At 42.8% G+C, this 19,335-nt stretch overlaps 1 protein-coding gene across 2 annotated transcripts in view; it reads left to right on the top strand.

Moving 5' to 3' along the window:
* Positions 1-19,335, top strand: part of LOC135523494 (zinc finger matrin-type protein 4-like) — a 103,072-nt gene that overhangs the window by 72,336 nt on the left and 11,401 nt on the right. The window contains exons 5-6 of one of the 2 annotated variants that reach the window (XM_064950197.1): positions 460-723; positions 16,869-16,965. In XM_064950197.1, coding sequence (XP_064806269.1) covers positions 460-723; positions 16,869-16,965 — 361 coding nt within the window. Of the gene's footprint in view, positions 1-459; positions 724-2,770; positions 2,904-16,868; positions 16,966-19,335 lie in introns of those variants that run through there. The other variant, XM_064950198.1, reaches the window with a different exon arrangement.

Here is a 19,335-nt window from a genome sequence, read left to right as displayed (position 1 = left end):
TCACTCCTTTCCTCCATCCTTTCCCCCATCCTTTCCTCCATCCTTTCCTCACTCCTTTCCCCCATCCTTTCCTCACTCCTTTCCTCCATCCTTTCCTCACTCCTTTCCCCCATCCTTTCCTCACTCCTTTCCTCCATCCTTTCCTCACTCCTTTCCCCCATCCTTTCCTCACTCCTTTCCCCCATCCTTTCCTCACTCCTTTCCTCCATCCTTTCCTCACTCCTTTCCTCCATAATTTCCTACATCCTTTCCTCACTCCTTTCCTCCATTCTTTCCTCCATAATTTCCTCCATCCTTTCCTCACTCCTTTCCTCACCCCTTTCCTCCATCCTTCTATTACTATTGTTATATCCTCTCCTTTATTCCCCTTTAATCTCACCCTTAACCATCATCTACCCTTTTTTCTCATATCTTCCTCCCTCCCCCTTTCTTCCTGCCCTGTTTCCCTCCCTGCCCCAGACTCATCCCCTTCCACCCCCCAGCCCAGCGACTCAAACCCTGCTCCTCCTGCCCTTCCACGGCCCTCCTCTCTAGCACCGCCGGTGGTGGTGGGTAGTGGTGGTAGTGGTGAGACAGGGAAGTACTGCTGTCTGTGTGGAGCGTGGTTCAACAACCCTCTGATGGCCCAGCAACACTATGAGGGGAAAAAACATCGCAGGAATGCAGCCAGAGCACAACTACTGGAGCAGCTAGCTGGCAGTCTGGACGCTACCGAAACTACAGGTGAGGAGACAAGGGCTATAGGTCAGAAGACCGGTGTTAAGGGGTTATTAAGGGATAAAGTTAGGCTTACCAGCACTACAAGGGGCGGCAGGGTAGCCTAAGGCTAGCAACCGGAAGGTTGCAAGTTCAAACCCCCGAGCTGACAAGGTACAAATTTGTCGTTCTGCCCCTGAACAGGCAGTTAAACCACTGTTCCTAGGCCGTTATTGAAAATAAGAATTTGTTCTTAACTGACTTGCCTACTTAAATAAAGGTTAAAAAAGGGGAATAAACTTTACAGGAACACATCATGATATTACTGGAGCAACTATTTGGACAGTAGAAGTCCATTTGTATAATATAACAAATCAAATCAAAGTTTATTTGTCACATGCGCCAAATACAACAGGTGTAGTAGACCTTACAGTGAAATGCTTACTTACAGGCTCTAACCAACAGTGCAAAAAAAACATATTAGGTGAACAATAGGTAAGTAAATAAATAAAACAACAGTAAAAAGACAGGCTATATACAGTAGTGAGGCTATATAAAGTAGTGAGGCTAAATAAAGTAGCGAGGCTATATACAGATACCAGTTAGTCAGGCTGATTGAGGTAGTATGTAATGTAGATATGGTTAAAGTGACTATGCAAAAATAATGAACAGAGAGTAGCAGTAGCGTAAAAGAGGGGTTGGTGGGTGGTGGGTGGTGGGTGGCGGGACACAATGTAGATAGCTCTGTTAGCCTATGTGCGGGAGCACTGGTTGGCCGGCCCAATTGAGGTAGTATGTACATGAATGTATAGTTAAAGTGACTGTGCATATATGATAAACAGATAGTAGAAAAAGGTTCAAATTGGGGTTGGGGGGTGGCACACAATGCAAATAGTACGGGTAGCCATTTGGTTACCTGTTAAGGAGTCTTACGGCTTGGGGATAAAAACTGTTGAGAAGCCTTTTTGTCCTAGACTTGGCACTCCGGTACCGCTTGCCATGTGGTAGTAGAGAGAACAGTCTATGACTGGGGTGGCTGGGGTCTTTGACAATTTTTTGGGTCTTCCTCTGACACCGCCTGGTGTAGAGGTCCTGGATGGCAGGCAGCTTTGCCCCAGTGATGTACTGGGCCGTACGTACTACCCTCTGTAGTGCCTTGCGGTCAGAGGCCGAGCAATTGCCTTACCAAGCAGTGATTCAACCAGTCAGGATGCTCTCAATGTTGCAGCTGTAGAACCCTTTGAGGATCTCAGGACCCAGGCCAAATCTTTTTAGTTTCCTGATGGGAAATAGGCTTTGTCGTGCCCTCTTCACTACTGTCTTGGTGTGTTTGGACCATTCTAGTTTGTTGTTGATGTGGACACCAAGGAACTTGAAGCTCTCAACCTGCTCTACTACAGCCCTGTCGATGAGAATAGGAGCGTGCTTGGTCCTCCTCTTCCTGTAGTCCACAATCATCTCCTTAGTCTTGGTTACGTTGAGGGAGAGGTTGTTATTCTGGCAACACCCGGCCAGGTCTCTGACCTCCTCCCTATAGGCTGTCTCGTAGGTTGTCTGGGATCAGGCCTACCACTGTTGTGTCGTCAGCAAACTTAATGATGGTGTTGGAGTCGTGCCTGGCCATGCAGTCGTGGGTCAACAGGGAGTACAGTATGGGACTGAGCACGCACCCCTGGGGAACTCCAGTGTTGAGGATCACCGTGGCAGATGTGTTGCTAGCTACCCTCACCACCTGGGGGCGGCTCGTCAGGAAAGCCCAGGATCCAGTTGCAGAGGGAGGTGTTTAGTCCCAGGATCCGTTGCTTAGTGATGAGCTTTGAGGGTACTATGGTGTTGAACGCTGAGCTGTAGTCAATGAATAGCGTTCTCACATAAGTGTTCCTTTTTTTCCAGGTGTTTTATGTCCAGGTGTTGTCCAGGTGTTTTATGAACCACTTACAGTATTTTTTTTTTAAGGTTTATGAATAAGATTGGACTTTTGCATCACACTCAAATGAACTGCAACACTTAAAATACCAAACAAGTGCTGTTCATTTGGCATTTTATATCATTTGATATTTTTCTCATTTTGCAGATGTGCTCTTATCCAGATTGACTTTCTGTTGTGATTAGTACTGGTCCTCCGTGGGATTCAAACACACAACCCTGGCGTTGCAATCGCTATGCTCTACCAACTGGCTCTACCAGCCACATGGGACCTCCCTCCCTTCCTCACAGCAACAAAAGAGTGATCAAATTTGGATCCTACATCTGTACATAACTTGACATCTGTTGTTGGCAGACTGGCTTGTTATGAGCCGTTTCCATGGTGAACGGCTTGAGTGTTATTTTCCTATCACACACACACACACAAAATGAGTGGATAGCTGTTCCGGTTGAGTGCTTTGTGTGCTCCTGATGCCACTCAATCAAGACTAATATGATAATAATAATCAAATATGAGTGAGTGACTGCAACTATATGTTTACACAGTGTATTATCTAACACTGTGTTATGTCATAGTGATGTAGTGACTGAGGCAGAATCAGCAGGAGTGGGACTTGAACCAGAGACCCTCTAGTTAACGGAGCAATATTTGGCTAACAGCCACAACAAGAACCTGATTAGGGTTGCAAAAGGTGGGTATATAACTGGAAATATTTGAAGTTTACCAGTAAACTAAACTCAGCAAAAAATAAACGTCCCTTTTTCAGGATCCTGTCTTTCAATTTGTTTTTATAAAAATTAAAATAACTTCACAGATCTTCCTGGTAAAGGGTTTTAACACTGTTTCCCATTGTCACACCCTGACCTTAGAGCTTTTTATGTCTCTATGTTGGTTTGGTCAGGGTGTGATTTGGGTGGGCATTCTATGTTCTTTTTTCTATGTTTTTGTATTTGTTTTGGCCGGGTATGGTTCTCAATCAGGGACAGCTGTCTATCGTTGTCTCTGATTGGGAACCATACTTAGGTAGCGTTTTCCCACATTGTCTTTGTGGGTAGTTGTTTTCTGTTTAGTGTTTTGCACCTGACAGGACTGTTTCGGTTTCGGTTATTCACTTTGTTATTTTTGTTTAGTGTTCAGTTTAAATAAAAAGTCATGAACACTTACCACACTGCGCTTTGGTCCGATTCCTCTTCATCTGACGACAACACCTGTTACACCCATGCTTGTTCAATGCCATAAACAATTAATGAACATGCACCCATGGAACGGTCGTTAAGGCACTAAGATCTTACAGACGGTAGGCAATTAAGGTCACAGTTATGAAAACTTAGGACTCTAAAGAGGCCTTTCGACTGACTCTGAAAAAAAACAGTAGAAAGATGCCCAGGGTCCCTGCAAGAGGCATGTGGACTGCAGATGTGGCCAGAGCAATACATTGCAATGTCCGTACTGTGAGACACCTAAGACAGTGCTACAGGACAGACAGCTCAATCAATAATTTTTTTGTATTGATTTATTTGTTATTTTACCAGGTAAGTTGACTGGGAACACGTTCTCATTTGCAGCAACAACCTGGGGAATAGTTAAAGGGGAGAGGAGGAATGAGCCAATTGTAAACTGGGGATTATTAGGTGACCATGATGGTTTGAGGGCCAGATTGGGAATTTAGCCAGGACACTGGGGTTAACACCTCTACTCTTACAATAAGTGCCATGGGATCTTTAATGACCTCAGAGAGTCAGGACACCCGTTTAATGTCCCATCCGAAAAGACGGCACCCTACACTGGGGAATTGGGATATTTTTTTAGACCAGAGGAAAGAGTACCTCCTACTGGCCCTCCAACACCACTTCCAGCAGCATCTGGTCTCCCATCCAGGAACTGACCAGTACCAACCCTGCTTAGTTTCAGAAGCAAACCAGCAGTGGTATGCAGGGTGGTATGCTGCTGGCAAATGTATGTATAAAGCCCTTCTTACATCAGCTGATGTCACAAAGTGCTGTACAGAAACCCAGCCTATAATGCCCCAAACAGCAAGCAGTGCAGGTGTAGAAGTACGGTGGCTAGGAAAAACTCCCTAGAAAAGCCAGAACCTAGGAAGAAACCTAGAGAGGAACCAGGCTATGAAGGGTGGCCAGTCCTCTTCTGGCTGTGCCGGATCGAGATTATAACAGAACATGGCCAAGATGTTCAAATGTTCAGAGATGACAAGCAGGGTAAAATAATAATAATCACAGTGGTTGTTGAGGGCGCAACAGGTCAGCACCTCAGGAGGAAATGTCAGTTGGCTTATCATAGCCGATCATTCAGAGTATCTCTACCACTCCTGCTGTCTCTAGAGAGTTGAAAACAGCAGGTCTGGGACAGATAGCACGTCCGGTGAACAGGTCAGGGTTCCATAGCCGCAGACAGAACAGTTGAAACTTGAGCAGCAGCATGTACAGGTGGACTGGGGAAACAATGAGTCATCAGGCCAGGTAGTCCTGAAGGCATGGTCCTAGGGCTCAGGTCCTCCGAGAGAGAGAGAGAAAGAAAGAAAGAACGAGAAAAAGAAAAATAGAGAGAGAATTAGAGAGAATTAAATTCATTCAGGACACCGGATAAGACAGGAGAAATACTCCAGATATAACAGGCTGACCCTAGCCCCCCGACACATAAACTACTGCAGCATAAATACTGGAGTCTGAGACATGAGGGGTCGGGAGACACTGTGGCCCCTTCCAACGATACACCCGGACAGGGCCAAACAGGCAGGATATAACCCCACCCACTTTTCCAAAGCACAGCCCCCACCTTACTAGAGGGATATCTTCAACCACCAACTTACCATCCTGAGACAAGGCCGAGTATAGTCCACAAAGATCTCCGCCACGGTACAACCCTTGGGGTGGCGCCCACCTGGACAGGAAGATCACGTCAGTGACTCAACCCACTCAGGTGACGCACCCCTCCTACGGACGGCATGGAAGAGCACCAGTAAGCCAGTGACTCAGCCCCTGTAATAGGGTTAGAGGCAGAGAATCCCAGTGGAGAGAGGGGAACCGGCCAGGCAGAGACAGCAAGGGTGGTTCGTTGCTCCAGTGCCTTTCCGTTAACCTTTACAATCCTTGGCCAGACTACACTCAATCATAGGACCTACTGAAGAGATGAGTCTTCAATAAAGACTTAAAGTTTGAGACTGAGTCTGCGTCGCTCACATGGGTAGGCAGACCATTCCATAACAATTGAGCTCTATAGGAGAAATCCCTGCCTCCAGCTGTTTGCTTAGAAATTCTGTTCGCAGTGGCAGACCTCGCAGTGGTATACCACATGTAACAACACCTGCACAGGATCGGTACATCCAAACATCACACCTGCGGGACAGGTACAGGATGGCAACAACAACTGCCCGAGTTACACCAGGAATGCACAATCCCTCCATCAGTGCTCAGACTGTTCGCAATAGGCTGAGAGAGGCTGGACTGAGGGCTAGTAGGCTTGTTGTAAGGCAGCATCATCAGACTGAGCTTGTTGTCATTGCAGGCAATATCTGTGCGTTACAGGGAAGACATCCTCCTCCCTCATGTGGTACCCTTCCTGCAGGCTCATCCTGACATGACCCTCCAGCATGACAATGCCACCAGCCATACTGCTCGTTCTGTGCGTGATTTCCTGCAAGACAGTAATGTCAGTGTTCTGCCATGGCCAGCGAAGAGCCCAGTTCTCAATCCCATTGAGCACGTCTGGGACCTGTTGGATCAAAGGGTGAGGGCTAGGGCCAATCCCCCCAGAAATCTCTGTGAACTTGCAGGTGCCTTGGTGGAAGATTGGGGTAACATCTCACAGCAAGACCTGGCAAATCTGGTGCAGTCCATGAGGAGGAGATGCACTGCAGTACTTAATGCAGCTAGTGGCCACACCAGATACTGACTGTTACTTTTGATTTTAACTCCCCCCTTTGTTCAGGGACACATGATTCCATTTCTGTTAGTCACATGTCTGTGGAACTTGTTCAGTTTATGTCTCAGTTGTTGAATCTTGTTATGTTCAAACAAATGTTTACACGTGATAAGTTTGCTGAAAATAAACGCAGTTGACAGTGAGAGGATGTTTCTTTTTTTGCTGAGTTTACCAGAATCTTTCAATGATTTTATGTAATCTATCACAAGACTTCTTGTGGCCCTTTTGGGCACTTCAGATTATCACAGGTGTTTGTAATTATCTCTGGCCCTCTGTGTTGCCTTATCACTTATCGTGTATATATAAAATCATTAAATTAGATGATTTTGGGAGACCAAAAAATGTAAAACATCCTAAATAAGTATGTAAAACATCCTAAATATACACTGAGTGAACCAAACATTAGGAACACCTGCTCTTTCCATGACATAGATTGACCAGGTGAATCCAGGTGAAAGTTATGATCCCTTATTGATGTCACTTGTTAAATCCACTTCAATCAGTGTAGACGAAGGGGAGGAGACTGGTTCGATAAGGATTTTTAAGCCTTGAGAGAATTACGACATGGATTGTGTATGTGTGCCATTCAGAGGGTGAATGGGCAAGACAAAACATTTAAGTGCCTTTGAACGGGGTATTGTAGTACTGTAGATGCCAGGCGCACCGGTTTGTGTCAAGAACTGCAACACTGCTGGGTTTTTTACATTCAACATTTTCCCGTTTGTATCAAGAATGGTCCATCACCCAAAGGACATCCAGCCAACTTGACACAAAGCTTTTTTCATTAATCAGGCGATTTTCTCTTGAACCATATAGTCTATTTACTATTAACTTATGGTTACTTTTGGGCAATATGAACAAATATAAAAAATAAATACTATATATAATTCATTAAAAAAATGGTATTACAGTTTTTTACAATCACTTTGGCACTAATTTCAGAACCTTGTGGTCATTTTTCAAAACTCGACACAAAACTCAAAATGGTCATCACTTGTGCATTCATATCTTTAAAGAAACCTTGCACTTGCAGAATCATTGGTTCAAATAACTAATTTATCATGAAATACCATGGTAACATTCATTTTGATCACCCACACACAAGATACCGATAGTTTCACTGTGTAGTTGTTCGTACAATCATTAAAAATTGAGGTAAAAAACGTGACACATGTTTCATTTTGCTACTACATGTAAATACGTCACTGTAAAAGGACTAGTAGAGATAATACTACAGACACAGTGGTATCATTGAACAAAATCTGACATTTATTGATAAAATACATTAAAATCACAACATAGGTTTCTTTGAATCAAAGCAAAAATAATTACCTACCAAAAATGAAGAAAACTACAGTAAAACGTCAACTGCAGTGTTCCTCACCTGGCTTACTGTAAAAAGCAAAACAAAGGGTTGATTACTGTACTTCTATATTCCCATCAACGCTGTCTTGTGGATTTGGCCATAGGTTCTCATCCACATCACAATGGATGTTTTCCTTAGCCAAACATCTTGGGAAGAATCTTCGGCAGGGTGAATCCAGGCCTGACACTGGTCTGCCGGGAAGTCATTGCATGCGTCATCCATGGCCTGGAGAAGGGCGGCTTGTTCGTGAGGGCGCCTATCATATACCTCCCACCTCTGTGGAGAAAAATTCCTCAATCGGGTTAAGGAAAGGAGAGTATGGGGGTAAGTACAGGGTGGTAAATTGTGGTTGGGCCTGAAACCATGCGTACATCATTTGAGCCTGGTGGAACCTGACATTATCCCACACAATGACATAGGTCATGACATCAGCTCTACAGACCTGGTTTAGCTCATCAAGGAAAGTTACAACTCAAGGAAAGCCTGCAACTTAATATATAGAGTATATAGAGTAGAGAGCTTTAGATGTTGTTTGACCAAACATTAGAACAGACAAGATGAGTAATCTAAGCAACTTTGCCCGTGGTATGATTGTTGATGTCACACATGGTGATTCCAGCATCTCAGAAACAGCTGCCTTCCTGGGATTTTTACTCACTACAGTCTCTAGAGTTTACAGAGAATGGTGCGATAAACAAAACACGTTCAGTGAGCGGCATTTTTGTGGGCAAAACCACCTTGTTAATGAGAGAGGTCAGAGGAGAATGTCCAGACTCATTCAAGCTAACAGAAAGGCCACACATGCTCAAATAACAGCTGTTTAAAACAGTGGTGTGCAGAATGGCATCTCTTAACGTACAACACCAGGAATAATTCAGGCTGTTGTGGAGACAAAAGGGGGTCCTACCCAGTACTAGATAGGTGTACCTAATAAAGTGGCCAGTGAGTGTACAATAATGTCAAATCTGAAAACATGGTCTGGAAAAGTGGCACATGGGACCATAGAAACAGTGTCTGATAAAGAATGATGATGACATATTACATCCATAGGTAATATAGTCCAATTGGTTCATGTTCCACGGTAATTGGTGTCAATGGAACTTTCACGATCTAAACATGGATTATTGTTTGTCAGTTTCCATAAAACTATGCATTAAGAGTAATGCAACAGTCACTTATCAATTTGAGCAGTTGTATCAATTGATAGTTAGATCATTGTAATGAAATGAATAGACAGTCATCTCAGATGTAATGTGGGAATTGCATTTTGAAATGGTAATACTTTGATGTTTAGTTGTGTCATTTTGAACAGTTGATTTTAGTTCAATGAACAAATGATCTTAGCTTTATGTGTATTATATCCAAGCAATTGGGAAAAGTGTTAGACTTTTGAAAAATTTGCATTTTGATCATCGGTTGTGAGTTTTGTGTCTAGAGTTTTGAAAAATGACATCAAGGTACTGGAATTAGTGCCAAAGTGATTGTAAAAAACTGTAAAGTATAAATTACCAAAGGTAGTATCGATTGCCATACTGTAGATTTTCTGTTAGTTACCAAAATTACCGAAGATTCCTGTAACTTTGGTAAATTACCGGTAGCTTTGCAACCCTAGGCCTGACCAAGACTGTGTTAGCCAGCTGAGCTAAAACCTATAGGTATTATCGATGGGGGGCTAAGGAAAGTCTTCAGGTCTCTTGGTTAGTCATTACAGAAGTTTGTGATGGTGAGGGTTGACAACAGCATCTCTATGATTACACACGAAGATATCATCTCACCTCTGATTGGATGATATCACTGCTTTAGGTGTGACATCCAAGGTGTGAGAGAGACCGACCGACCAAGGAGATGTCAAAAGTGATAACTTCTATTCCTTTCTCAGTCCCGCTGTTCTTGTTTTTGAATCATATTCTTTGCTCTACATTCCTCCCCTCCCTCTCTTTCACTGTCCTGTGTCTGTATTATGCATGCATGTGTGTGTCTGCCTATGTCTGTGTGGGTGTAGGTGTGAGTGTATGTGTGAGTGGGTTTGTGTGTGTGTTTATGTGTGAGTGTAGGTGTGAGTGGGTTTGTGTGTGTGTGTATGTGTGTGTGTTTATGTGTGTGAGTGTTACAGTAACAAGCTGTGCCATTAATCAGACACACTTCTCTGTGTTCTAAATCACCCTCACACACACACGCACATACACACACACACACCAGCCAGGACACCTCAGATTGACTTCAGTATTCAACGTCTGTCCACGTCCCCGGGATGTGGGGAGATGCCTTCAATACCCCTGCAACCAGGGGCAACGTGAGCGCCTATTACCATCTTACCACACACACACACACACACACACACACACACACACACACACACACACACACACACACACACACACACACACACACACACACACACACACACACACACACACACACACACACACACGCACACACCAACACACATACCTACACACCAGCACACACACCAACATACCAACACACACACACCCACACACCAACACACACGCACACACACACACACACTAAAAACACACACCAGCAAACACACACACCAACACGCACACCCACACACCAACACACACCCCCACACACCAACACACACACTCACACATACATACATTCTCTGTGGGTATTTAGCATGAGTACCTTATTACCTACGCACCATGGGGTCACACACGGTGTGTGTTTGTTTGTCTATTTATGAAGAGTATGTAGTCAGCTTGGGTCCATCGTACCGGAAACATGAATAAAAAATGGTAACAACCACGCTGCATGGACATCACACATACACACACACGCATCTACACACACATATCCACACACATGCACACAAACACGTTGGTGTTACTATCCAAGTGGGGATCAAACAATGTATTCCCATTCAAAATACTATTTTCCTTAACCCCTAACCCTAACCCTTAACCTAACCTTAATCGTTACTCCTAACCCTAAAACTAAACCTGACCCTAATTGTGACCCTAATCCTAATTGTAACCCTAACCCTAAACCTAACCTTTGAACCTAAGTTAACATAATTCCTTTTGGAGACCGGCGAAATGTCCCTACTTGTCAAGTGTTTTACTATCATTGTGAGAACTTTTGGAACCCAAAAGGATAGTAAAGTTACACAACACACGCACACACACACATGCTCTCACAAGCAATGACAAGCCACCTGGGTCTGTCTATTTGGATGGAAATCACTAGGGATAATGCCCCTTCTATTTGCCATCTCTTCAGTCTAAGCTTACAAAAAAGTGTGTGCCCTCAGGCCTGGGGGGAAGCAAAAGTCATTCTGCTACCCAGGAATAGTAAAGCACTCTTTACTGGTTCAAATAGCCGACCAATCAGCCTGTTACCAACCCTTAGTAAAAATTGTGTATGACCAGATACAATGCTATTTTACAGAAAATAAACTAACAACAGACTTTCAGCATGCTTATAAGGAAGGGCATTTAACATGCTCGACACTTACACAAATGACTGATGATTGGCTGAGAGAAATTGATAATTAAAAGATTGTCGGTGGCTGTTATGTTATACTTCATTGCGGCTTTTGACATTAATGATCATAGTCTGCTGCTGAAAAAACATATGTGTTATGGCTTTACTTAACACCTCTGGCCATGCCAGGGCAGCTGTGTAGGCTCCTTACTAATGTCCTGCCACTAGCTCTGAGTAAAGCCCATATGTCTATCTATGCGGATGACTCAACAATATATTTACGTCAGCTACTACAGTGAGTGAAATTACTGCAACACTTAACAAGGACTTGCTGTCAGTTTCAGAATGGCTGTCAAGAAATAAGTTGGTTCTAAATATTTCAAAAACTAAAAGCGTTGTATTTGGGACAAATCATTCACTAAACCCTAACTCTCAACTAAATATTATAATGAATAATGTGGAAATTGAGCAAGTTGAGGTGACTAAACTGCTTGGATTGTAAACTGTTTAGATCAAAACATATTGATGCAACAGTAGCTAAGATAGGGAGAGGTCTGCCCATAGTAAAGCACTGCACTGCCTTCATAACAACACTATCAACAAGGCAGGTCCTACAGGTCCTAGTATTGTTGCACCTGGACTACTGCCCAGTGATATGGTCAGGTGCCACAAAGAGGGACTTGGGAAAAGTACAACTGGCCCAAAGCAGGGCACCACGGCTGACCCTTAAATGTACACATAGAGCTTACATAAATAATATACATGTCAATCTCTCGTAGCTCAAAGCAGAGGAGAGATTGTGTGTTTCTCAATATGCTTGCTGCCATGCTCCACACTCTCATGCTCCGAGTGCATGAACCTTCTTCCAGCCAGAACAATGGCAATAGAGACGAAACAAGATGTACACAAAGCAAACATTTTCCTTAACACTCAGCTATAATGTAGCTAACTGTAATGATGGGGGGGGTGAGTTGAAAGCAGGTGAAACGTTTTAATAAAACAACAAAACCAAGAACACAACACCAACATAAGGCAGTACGCCGATAAACAAGAACAAAACCAACTGGTGAGTGAACCTGGAAGACTGACATATACAAGGGAATGATGAATGTAATGGAAGGTGTTGATGATTCCCAGGACCGGTGGTTGGCACTCTGGCGACGTCGTACGCCGGAGGGGAGGAGCAGGAGCAGACGTGACACTCACCAGATAGTACAACAAGCAAAAAGTACCTGAAACTAATGGGTAGATGCCAATTCGTTGTGGGTAGCTAGCTAGCTAATAATTATTTGTGGCTATCTGGCTAGTTAACAGTAGTAGCTAACTAACAGTAGTAGCTAGCCAGTTAGCCCTATTGACTAACTATGGGCTTGCGATTTATGCACACCACAGTGGGTATTGCTGGTATGTAAACATACCAACATTAACACAGCATGTATTTATTCATGTATCAAGATAAGATCTTATAGTCAGGCAACATATGAGATGTGAATAGGCAACATATGAGACGTGAATGGACAGCATATGAGACGTGAATAGGCAACATATGAGACGTGAATAGGCAACATATGAGATGTGAATAGGCAACATATGAGACGTGATTAGGCAACATATGAGATGTGAATGGACAACATATGAGACGTGAATAGGCAACATATGAGATGTGAATAGGCAACATATGAGACGTGAATAGGCAACATATGAGACGTGAATAGGCAACCTATGAGACGTGAATAGGCAACATATGAGACGTGAATGGGCAACATATGACACGTGAATGGGCAACATATGACACGTGAATAGGCAACATATGACACGTGAATGGACAACATATGAGACGTGAATGGACAACATATGACACGTGAATGGACAACATATGAGACGTGAATAGGCAACATATGAGACGTGAATAGGCAACATATGACACGTGAATGGACAACATATGAGACGTGAATGGACAACATATGAGACGTGAATGGACAACATATGAGACGTGAATGGACAACATATGAGACGTGAATGGACAGCATATGAGACGTGAATGGACAGCATATGAGACGTGAATAGGCAACATATGACACGTGAATGGACAACATATGAGACGTGAATGGACAACATATGAGACGTGAATGGACAACATATGAGACGTGAATGGACAACATATGAGACGTGAATGGACAGCATATGAGACGTGAATGGACAGCATATGAGACGTGAATAGGCAACATATGACACGTGAATGGACAACATATGAGACGTGAATGGACAACATATGAGACGTGAATGGACAACATATGAGACGTGAATAGGCAACATATGAGACGTGAATGGACAACATATGAGACGTGAATGGACAACATATGAGACGTGAATGGACAACATATGAGACGTGAATGGACAACATATGAGACGTGAATAGGCAACATATGACACGTGAATGGACAACATATGAGACGTAAATAGGCAACATTTAATTTCAGACAGTGTGTATTTCCTCTTGCTTCAGTTCAAATAATGGACGTCATTGATATCAAGAAATGTTGCGTCATATTTTACGTGGTTGTGCCATATTTCTACTGCATACTTTCCATTGAAGCGTGCATCGATGCATGCTTCAAAATATGTACAAACTGATTACGCATTCGAGAATGGACCCCCGTGCTCCGTGTTCAATACTTTGATTTGGACTCATACTCCGACCATCCCGTGCTCTAATTTACATGCTCTTATCACGGTAGTCACTACTTGCTTTCTTAGGAAGCATTGACATGTTGAATGCACCGACCTGTCTGTTTTAACTACTAGCAGCTCAGACACCCATGCATACCCATCAAAGATATGCCACCAGAGGTCTCTTCACAGTCCCCAAGTCCAGAGCAGACTATGGGAGGCGCACAGTACTACATAGAGCCATGACTACATGGAACTCTGTTCCACATCAAGTAACTCATGCAAAGCAGTACAATTAGATTTAGAAAACAAACTGCTGAAAATACACCTTATGGAATAGCAAGAAATGAAGATACACATAACCAGGTAGAAACACACATAACATACACACTATACACACATAACAAACTGTACACACTCTACACACACACTCTACCCACACGGCACCTGGATTGTGTGTTGTAGTAGAGTAGTGCCCAGAGGGCGCACACTCAATGTCTTGTAAAATCTGTTGGACCCCAGGAAGAGTAGCTGCTGCCTTGGCTGTAGCTAAAGGGGATCCTTAATAAATACAAATAGAAATAAGATGAGGAGGATCAAAGGAGGATGACACCAATCATCTCTATCACACACACACACACACACACACACTACATCAACCCTTAAACCCAAACATTTCTCGCCAGGCTTAGTTTTGTCTTCTTAATGACAACATGTCTTCAATAGCTTCAGAAAGGGACATCAAGTGTGTGTGTGTGTCTGTGTGTGTGTGTGCGTGCGTGCGCGTGCGTGCGTGTGTGTGTGTGCATGTGTGTGTGTGCGTGCGGATGTGTGTGCGTGCGTGTGTGTGTGTGCGCACGTGTGTGTGTGTGCGCGTGTGTGTAAGTGTGCGCACTTGTGTGTGTGCGTGTGTGTGTGCGCACGCGCGCGCGTGTGTATGTGTGCGCGTGTGTGTGCGTGCATGCGTGTGTGTGTGTGACCACACACCAATCTGAGGGCTGTGGGATAGTGATATGCTACATTATACAATCCTGGCCTCATGTCAGTAATGACCTGTCTTTCCTCCAAGAGCAGTGTGTATATTAGTACTTTATCTTTCAATATGCTTTGCCACTAACCACATTGAAAGGTCAAAGGGTCACGGAGCACATCAACAACTTGTAAATCTCACAGACAGTAATGCAAGTAGAGGAATGAGCACACACGCACATACAAAGACACGCCACCCCACAATGATTGTAGGGATGGTAAAGGCCCGCCAACCAAATATTTTTCTGATTATTTGAATGTACAGGACACTCTGTAGAAGAAACATTGTGTTCCCTGGATGACATTGCATTTGTAGATATACCAGCAGTCTCAGTGGGGAGGACCATAAAGATAATTTGGCCCTGTCTCTCAGTGAGGTGAAAACACAAACGGGTCACTTTATTCAAATGATACTTTGTGCACATACATGCTTTCTTTCAATTGGTAAAAATATTAGTTGTGAGAACAAAAGGCCAAGGACAGCAAAATTTCTAGTTTTTCAGCTTCAAGACCACAGCTTACCCATGATGTTGTACAACGATTAAAAATTGATAAGTTGTCGTTTTATTCAAAGTATGATATATTTGGGCTTTATAAGTGGGAAATCTCAGACTGCCTACTAGACAGTCATTAACTATGCATGGCGTGTCTTTCCACCATGAAATGATGTGCAAAGTGATATCTGATTCCATTTCTTACTAGGGCGGGGTTTTGTAAAAAAAAACTAAAGATGATCACTTACACGGGCTAATCTCTTCCTGTTTACAACCTGTTGCTACTGTCTGTCTACCTTACTGCTGCAAAAAAATATTTTTTTCCCCTTCAGATTCCTTGGCACGCCCCTTGTTACAAATGCAGTTTTCTGGATGCGTGCAGTGTTCTGTAGATGTTACAGGCAGCTCACCATGAGATCACAACGAGACAAGACAGAGCATTTACCCAGTGATCGATTAACCCCGCTCTCACTTTCTCTTTCCCTCTCGCTCATTTTTCTCAACTCACTCCCTTTTCTTTTCCTCTCGTTCATCCTCACTTTGTCTCTCACTGTCTCTCTCTCTCTCGCTTTCCTTTTCACCTCCCCCCCTCTCTCTCTCTCTCTCTCTCTCTCTCTCTACCCATCTATATCTCATCACACTCATTCTCTCCCTATCTCTCTCTGCCCCCCCTCACTCTCTTTTTTCTCTCTCGCTGTCTCTATCTCTCTCTCGCTATTTATCTCTCTCTCACTGTCTCTATCTCTCTCTCGCTATTTATCTCTCTCTCTCACTGTCTATCTCTCTCTCGCTGTCTCTATCGCTCACTCTCTCTTTCTCTCTCTCTCTCTCTCTGTCTCTATCTCTCTCTCGCTGTCTCTATCTCTCTCTCTCGCTCTCGCTGTCGCTATCTCTCCCTCTCTCGCTTTCCTTTTCACCTTCCCCCTCTCTCTCTCTACCCATCTATATCTCATCACACTCATTCTCTCCCTATCTCTCTCTGCCCCCCGCTCTCTCTTCATCCCTTCTTCCTCTGTCTATTTTTGTCCCTTCATCCTCGACCACCTGCACATTGTCTAATTAGCTCATCTGTTTCTGCGCTGTTCATTTCACCACACACACCAATCTCAGAAGCGCTGCACATGCCTGGCTTCCCCAATTCTTCCTTTATACATTAGATATGCTTCACGATGATGATGATGATGACGACAACAACGACAATGAGGAAGATGATGAAGATGAAAGTGGTGATGATGGCGACAACAGTGATGTTGATGTCAACAGTGATGATCACGTCTGTGTGTTTGTCTCTCATCAGGTCTCCGCAGCAGATACTCCTGCAGTGTATGTAGTGTTGTGTTGAACTCCATTGAACAGTACCACGCACACCTCCAGGGCTCCAAGCACCAGAACAAGTAAGTTGATAACACTAACTATGGAGAGAGGTTGATAATACTAACTATGTAGAGAAGTTGATAACACTACGTAGAGAAGTTGATAACACTATGGAGAGAAGTTGATAACACTATGGAGAGAAGTTGATAACACTATGGAGAGAAGTTGATAACACTAACTATGGAGAGATGTTTATAACACTATGTAGAGGAGTTGATAACACTAACTATGTTGAGAAGTTGAATACACTAATTATGGAGAGAAGTTGATAACACTATTTTTGGAGAGAAGTTGATAACACTAATTATGTAGAGAAGTTGATAACACTAAATATGGAGAGATGTTGATAACACTATGGAGAGAAGTTGATAACACTATTGAGAGAAGTTGATAACACTATGGAGAGAAGTTGATAACACTATGGAGAGAAGTTGATAACACTATGGAGAGAAGTTGATAACACTAACTATGGAGAGAAGCTGATAACACTAACTATGGAGAGAAGTTGATAACACTATGCAGAGAAGTTGATAACACTAACTATGGAGAGAATTTGATAACACTATGGAGAGAAGTTGATAACACTATGGAGGAAAGTTGAAAACACTAACTATAGAGAGAAGTTGATAAAACTAACTATGGAGAGAAGTTGATTGTCAGGACCCGGTTACGAACCTGGGTCTCCGGAGTGAGAAACAGTCACTTAACCAACTGAGCCACGAATAGTCAGCAGAACCCAGAAGATGAGGCAGACACAGCAGTACTTAAGACGGTGTATTTAATAAAGTAAAAAGGAGAAGTCCTACAATACAAAAAATGGCAAATCCAAAAGGTGGTAGGTATAGCACAAAAAAGCCTCAAGAGATACTCAAAAAACAAAAACAGAAATCCACAAGAGCATCCACCGGAAACGACAAGAATACACAGAACACTAGGGCTGGGTGCTAACATACAAACACAGAGCACAGAACTGAGGGAAACTAAGGGTTTAAATACAATCAGGGGGAACGAGGCACAGGTGCAAATAATAATGGGGAACAAGGGAAAAAACTTAAGGTCAAAAAGCACAATGGGGGCATCTAGTGACCAAAACCCGGAACAACCCTGGCCAAATCCTGACATTGATAACACTAATTATGGAGAGATGTTGATAACACTATGGAGAGAAGTTGATAACACTATGGAGAGAAGTTGATAGTGCTAACTATTGAGAGAAGTTGATAAAACTAACTATGGAGAGAAGTTGATAACACTAATTATGGAGAGATGTTGATAACACTATGGAGAGAAGTTGATAACACTATGTAGGAAAGTTGAAAACACTAACTGTGGAGAGAAGTTGATAACACTAATTATGGAGAGATGTTGATAACACTATGGAGAGAAGTTGATAACAATATGGAGAGAAGTTGATAACACTATGGAGAGAAGTTGATAACACTATGGAGAGAAGTTGATAACACTATTGAGAGAAGTTGATAACACTATGTAGAGAAGTTGATAGTGCTAACTATTGAGAGAAGTTGATAACACTATTAAGAAAAGTTGATAACAATAACTATGGAGAGAAGTTGATAACACTATGGAGAGAGGTTGATAACACTAACTATGGAGAGAAGTTGATAACACTATGGAGAGAAGTTGATAAAACTAACTATGGAGAGAAGTTGATAACACTAACTATGGAGAGATGTTGATAAAACTATGGAGAGAAGTTGATAACACTATGGAGAGAAGTTGATAACACTAACTATGGAGAGATGTTGATAACACTAACTATGGAGAGATGTTGATAACACTATTGAGAGAAGTTGATAACACTATGGAGAGAAGTTGATAACACTAATTATGTAGAGAAGCTGATAACACTAACTATGGAGAGAAGTTGATAACACTATGGAGAGAAGTTGATAACACTATGGAGGAAAGTTGAAAACATTAACTGTGGAGAGAAGTTGATAACACTATGGAGAGAAGTTGATAACACTATGGAGGAAAGTTGATAGTGCTAACTATAGAGAAAGGTTGATAACACTAACTGTGGAGAGAAGTTGATAACACTAAATATGGAGAGAAGTTGATAACACTATGGAGAGAAGTTGATAACACTATGGAGAGAAGTTGATAACACTATGAAGAGAAGTTGATAACACTATGGAGAGAAGTTGATAACACTATGGAGAGAAGTTGATAACACTATGGAGAAAAGTTGATAACACTATGAAGCGAAGTTGATAACACTATGGAGAAAAGTTGAAAACACTAACTGTGGAGAGAAGTTGATAACACCAACTATAGAGAGAAGTTGATAGAACTAACTATGGAGAGAAGTTGATAAAACTAACTATGGAGAGAAGTTGATAACACTATGGAGAGAAGTTGATAACACT

This window comes from Oncorhynchus masou, chromosome 31 (assembly GCF_036934945.1).
Source record: "Oncorhynchus masou masou isolate Uvic2021 chromosome 31, UVic_Omas_1.1, whole genome shotgun sequence".
In the NCBI taxonomy this organism is placed as follows: Eukaryota; Metazoa; Chordata; class Actinopteri; order Salmoniformes; family Salmonidae; genus Oncorhynchus; species Oncorhynchus masou.
Note: the sequence above shows the minus strand (reverse complement) of the source record. Positions and strands in the feature narration are given on the sequence as shown.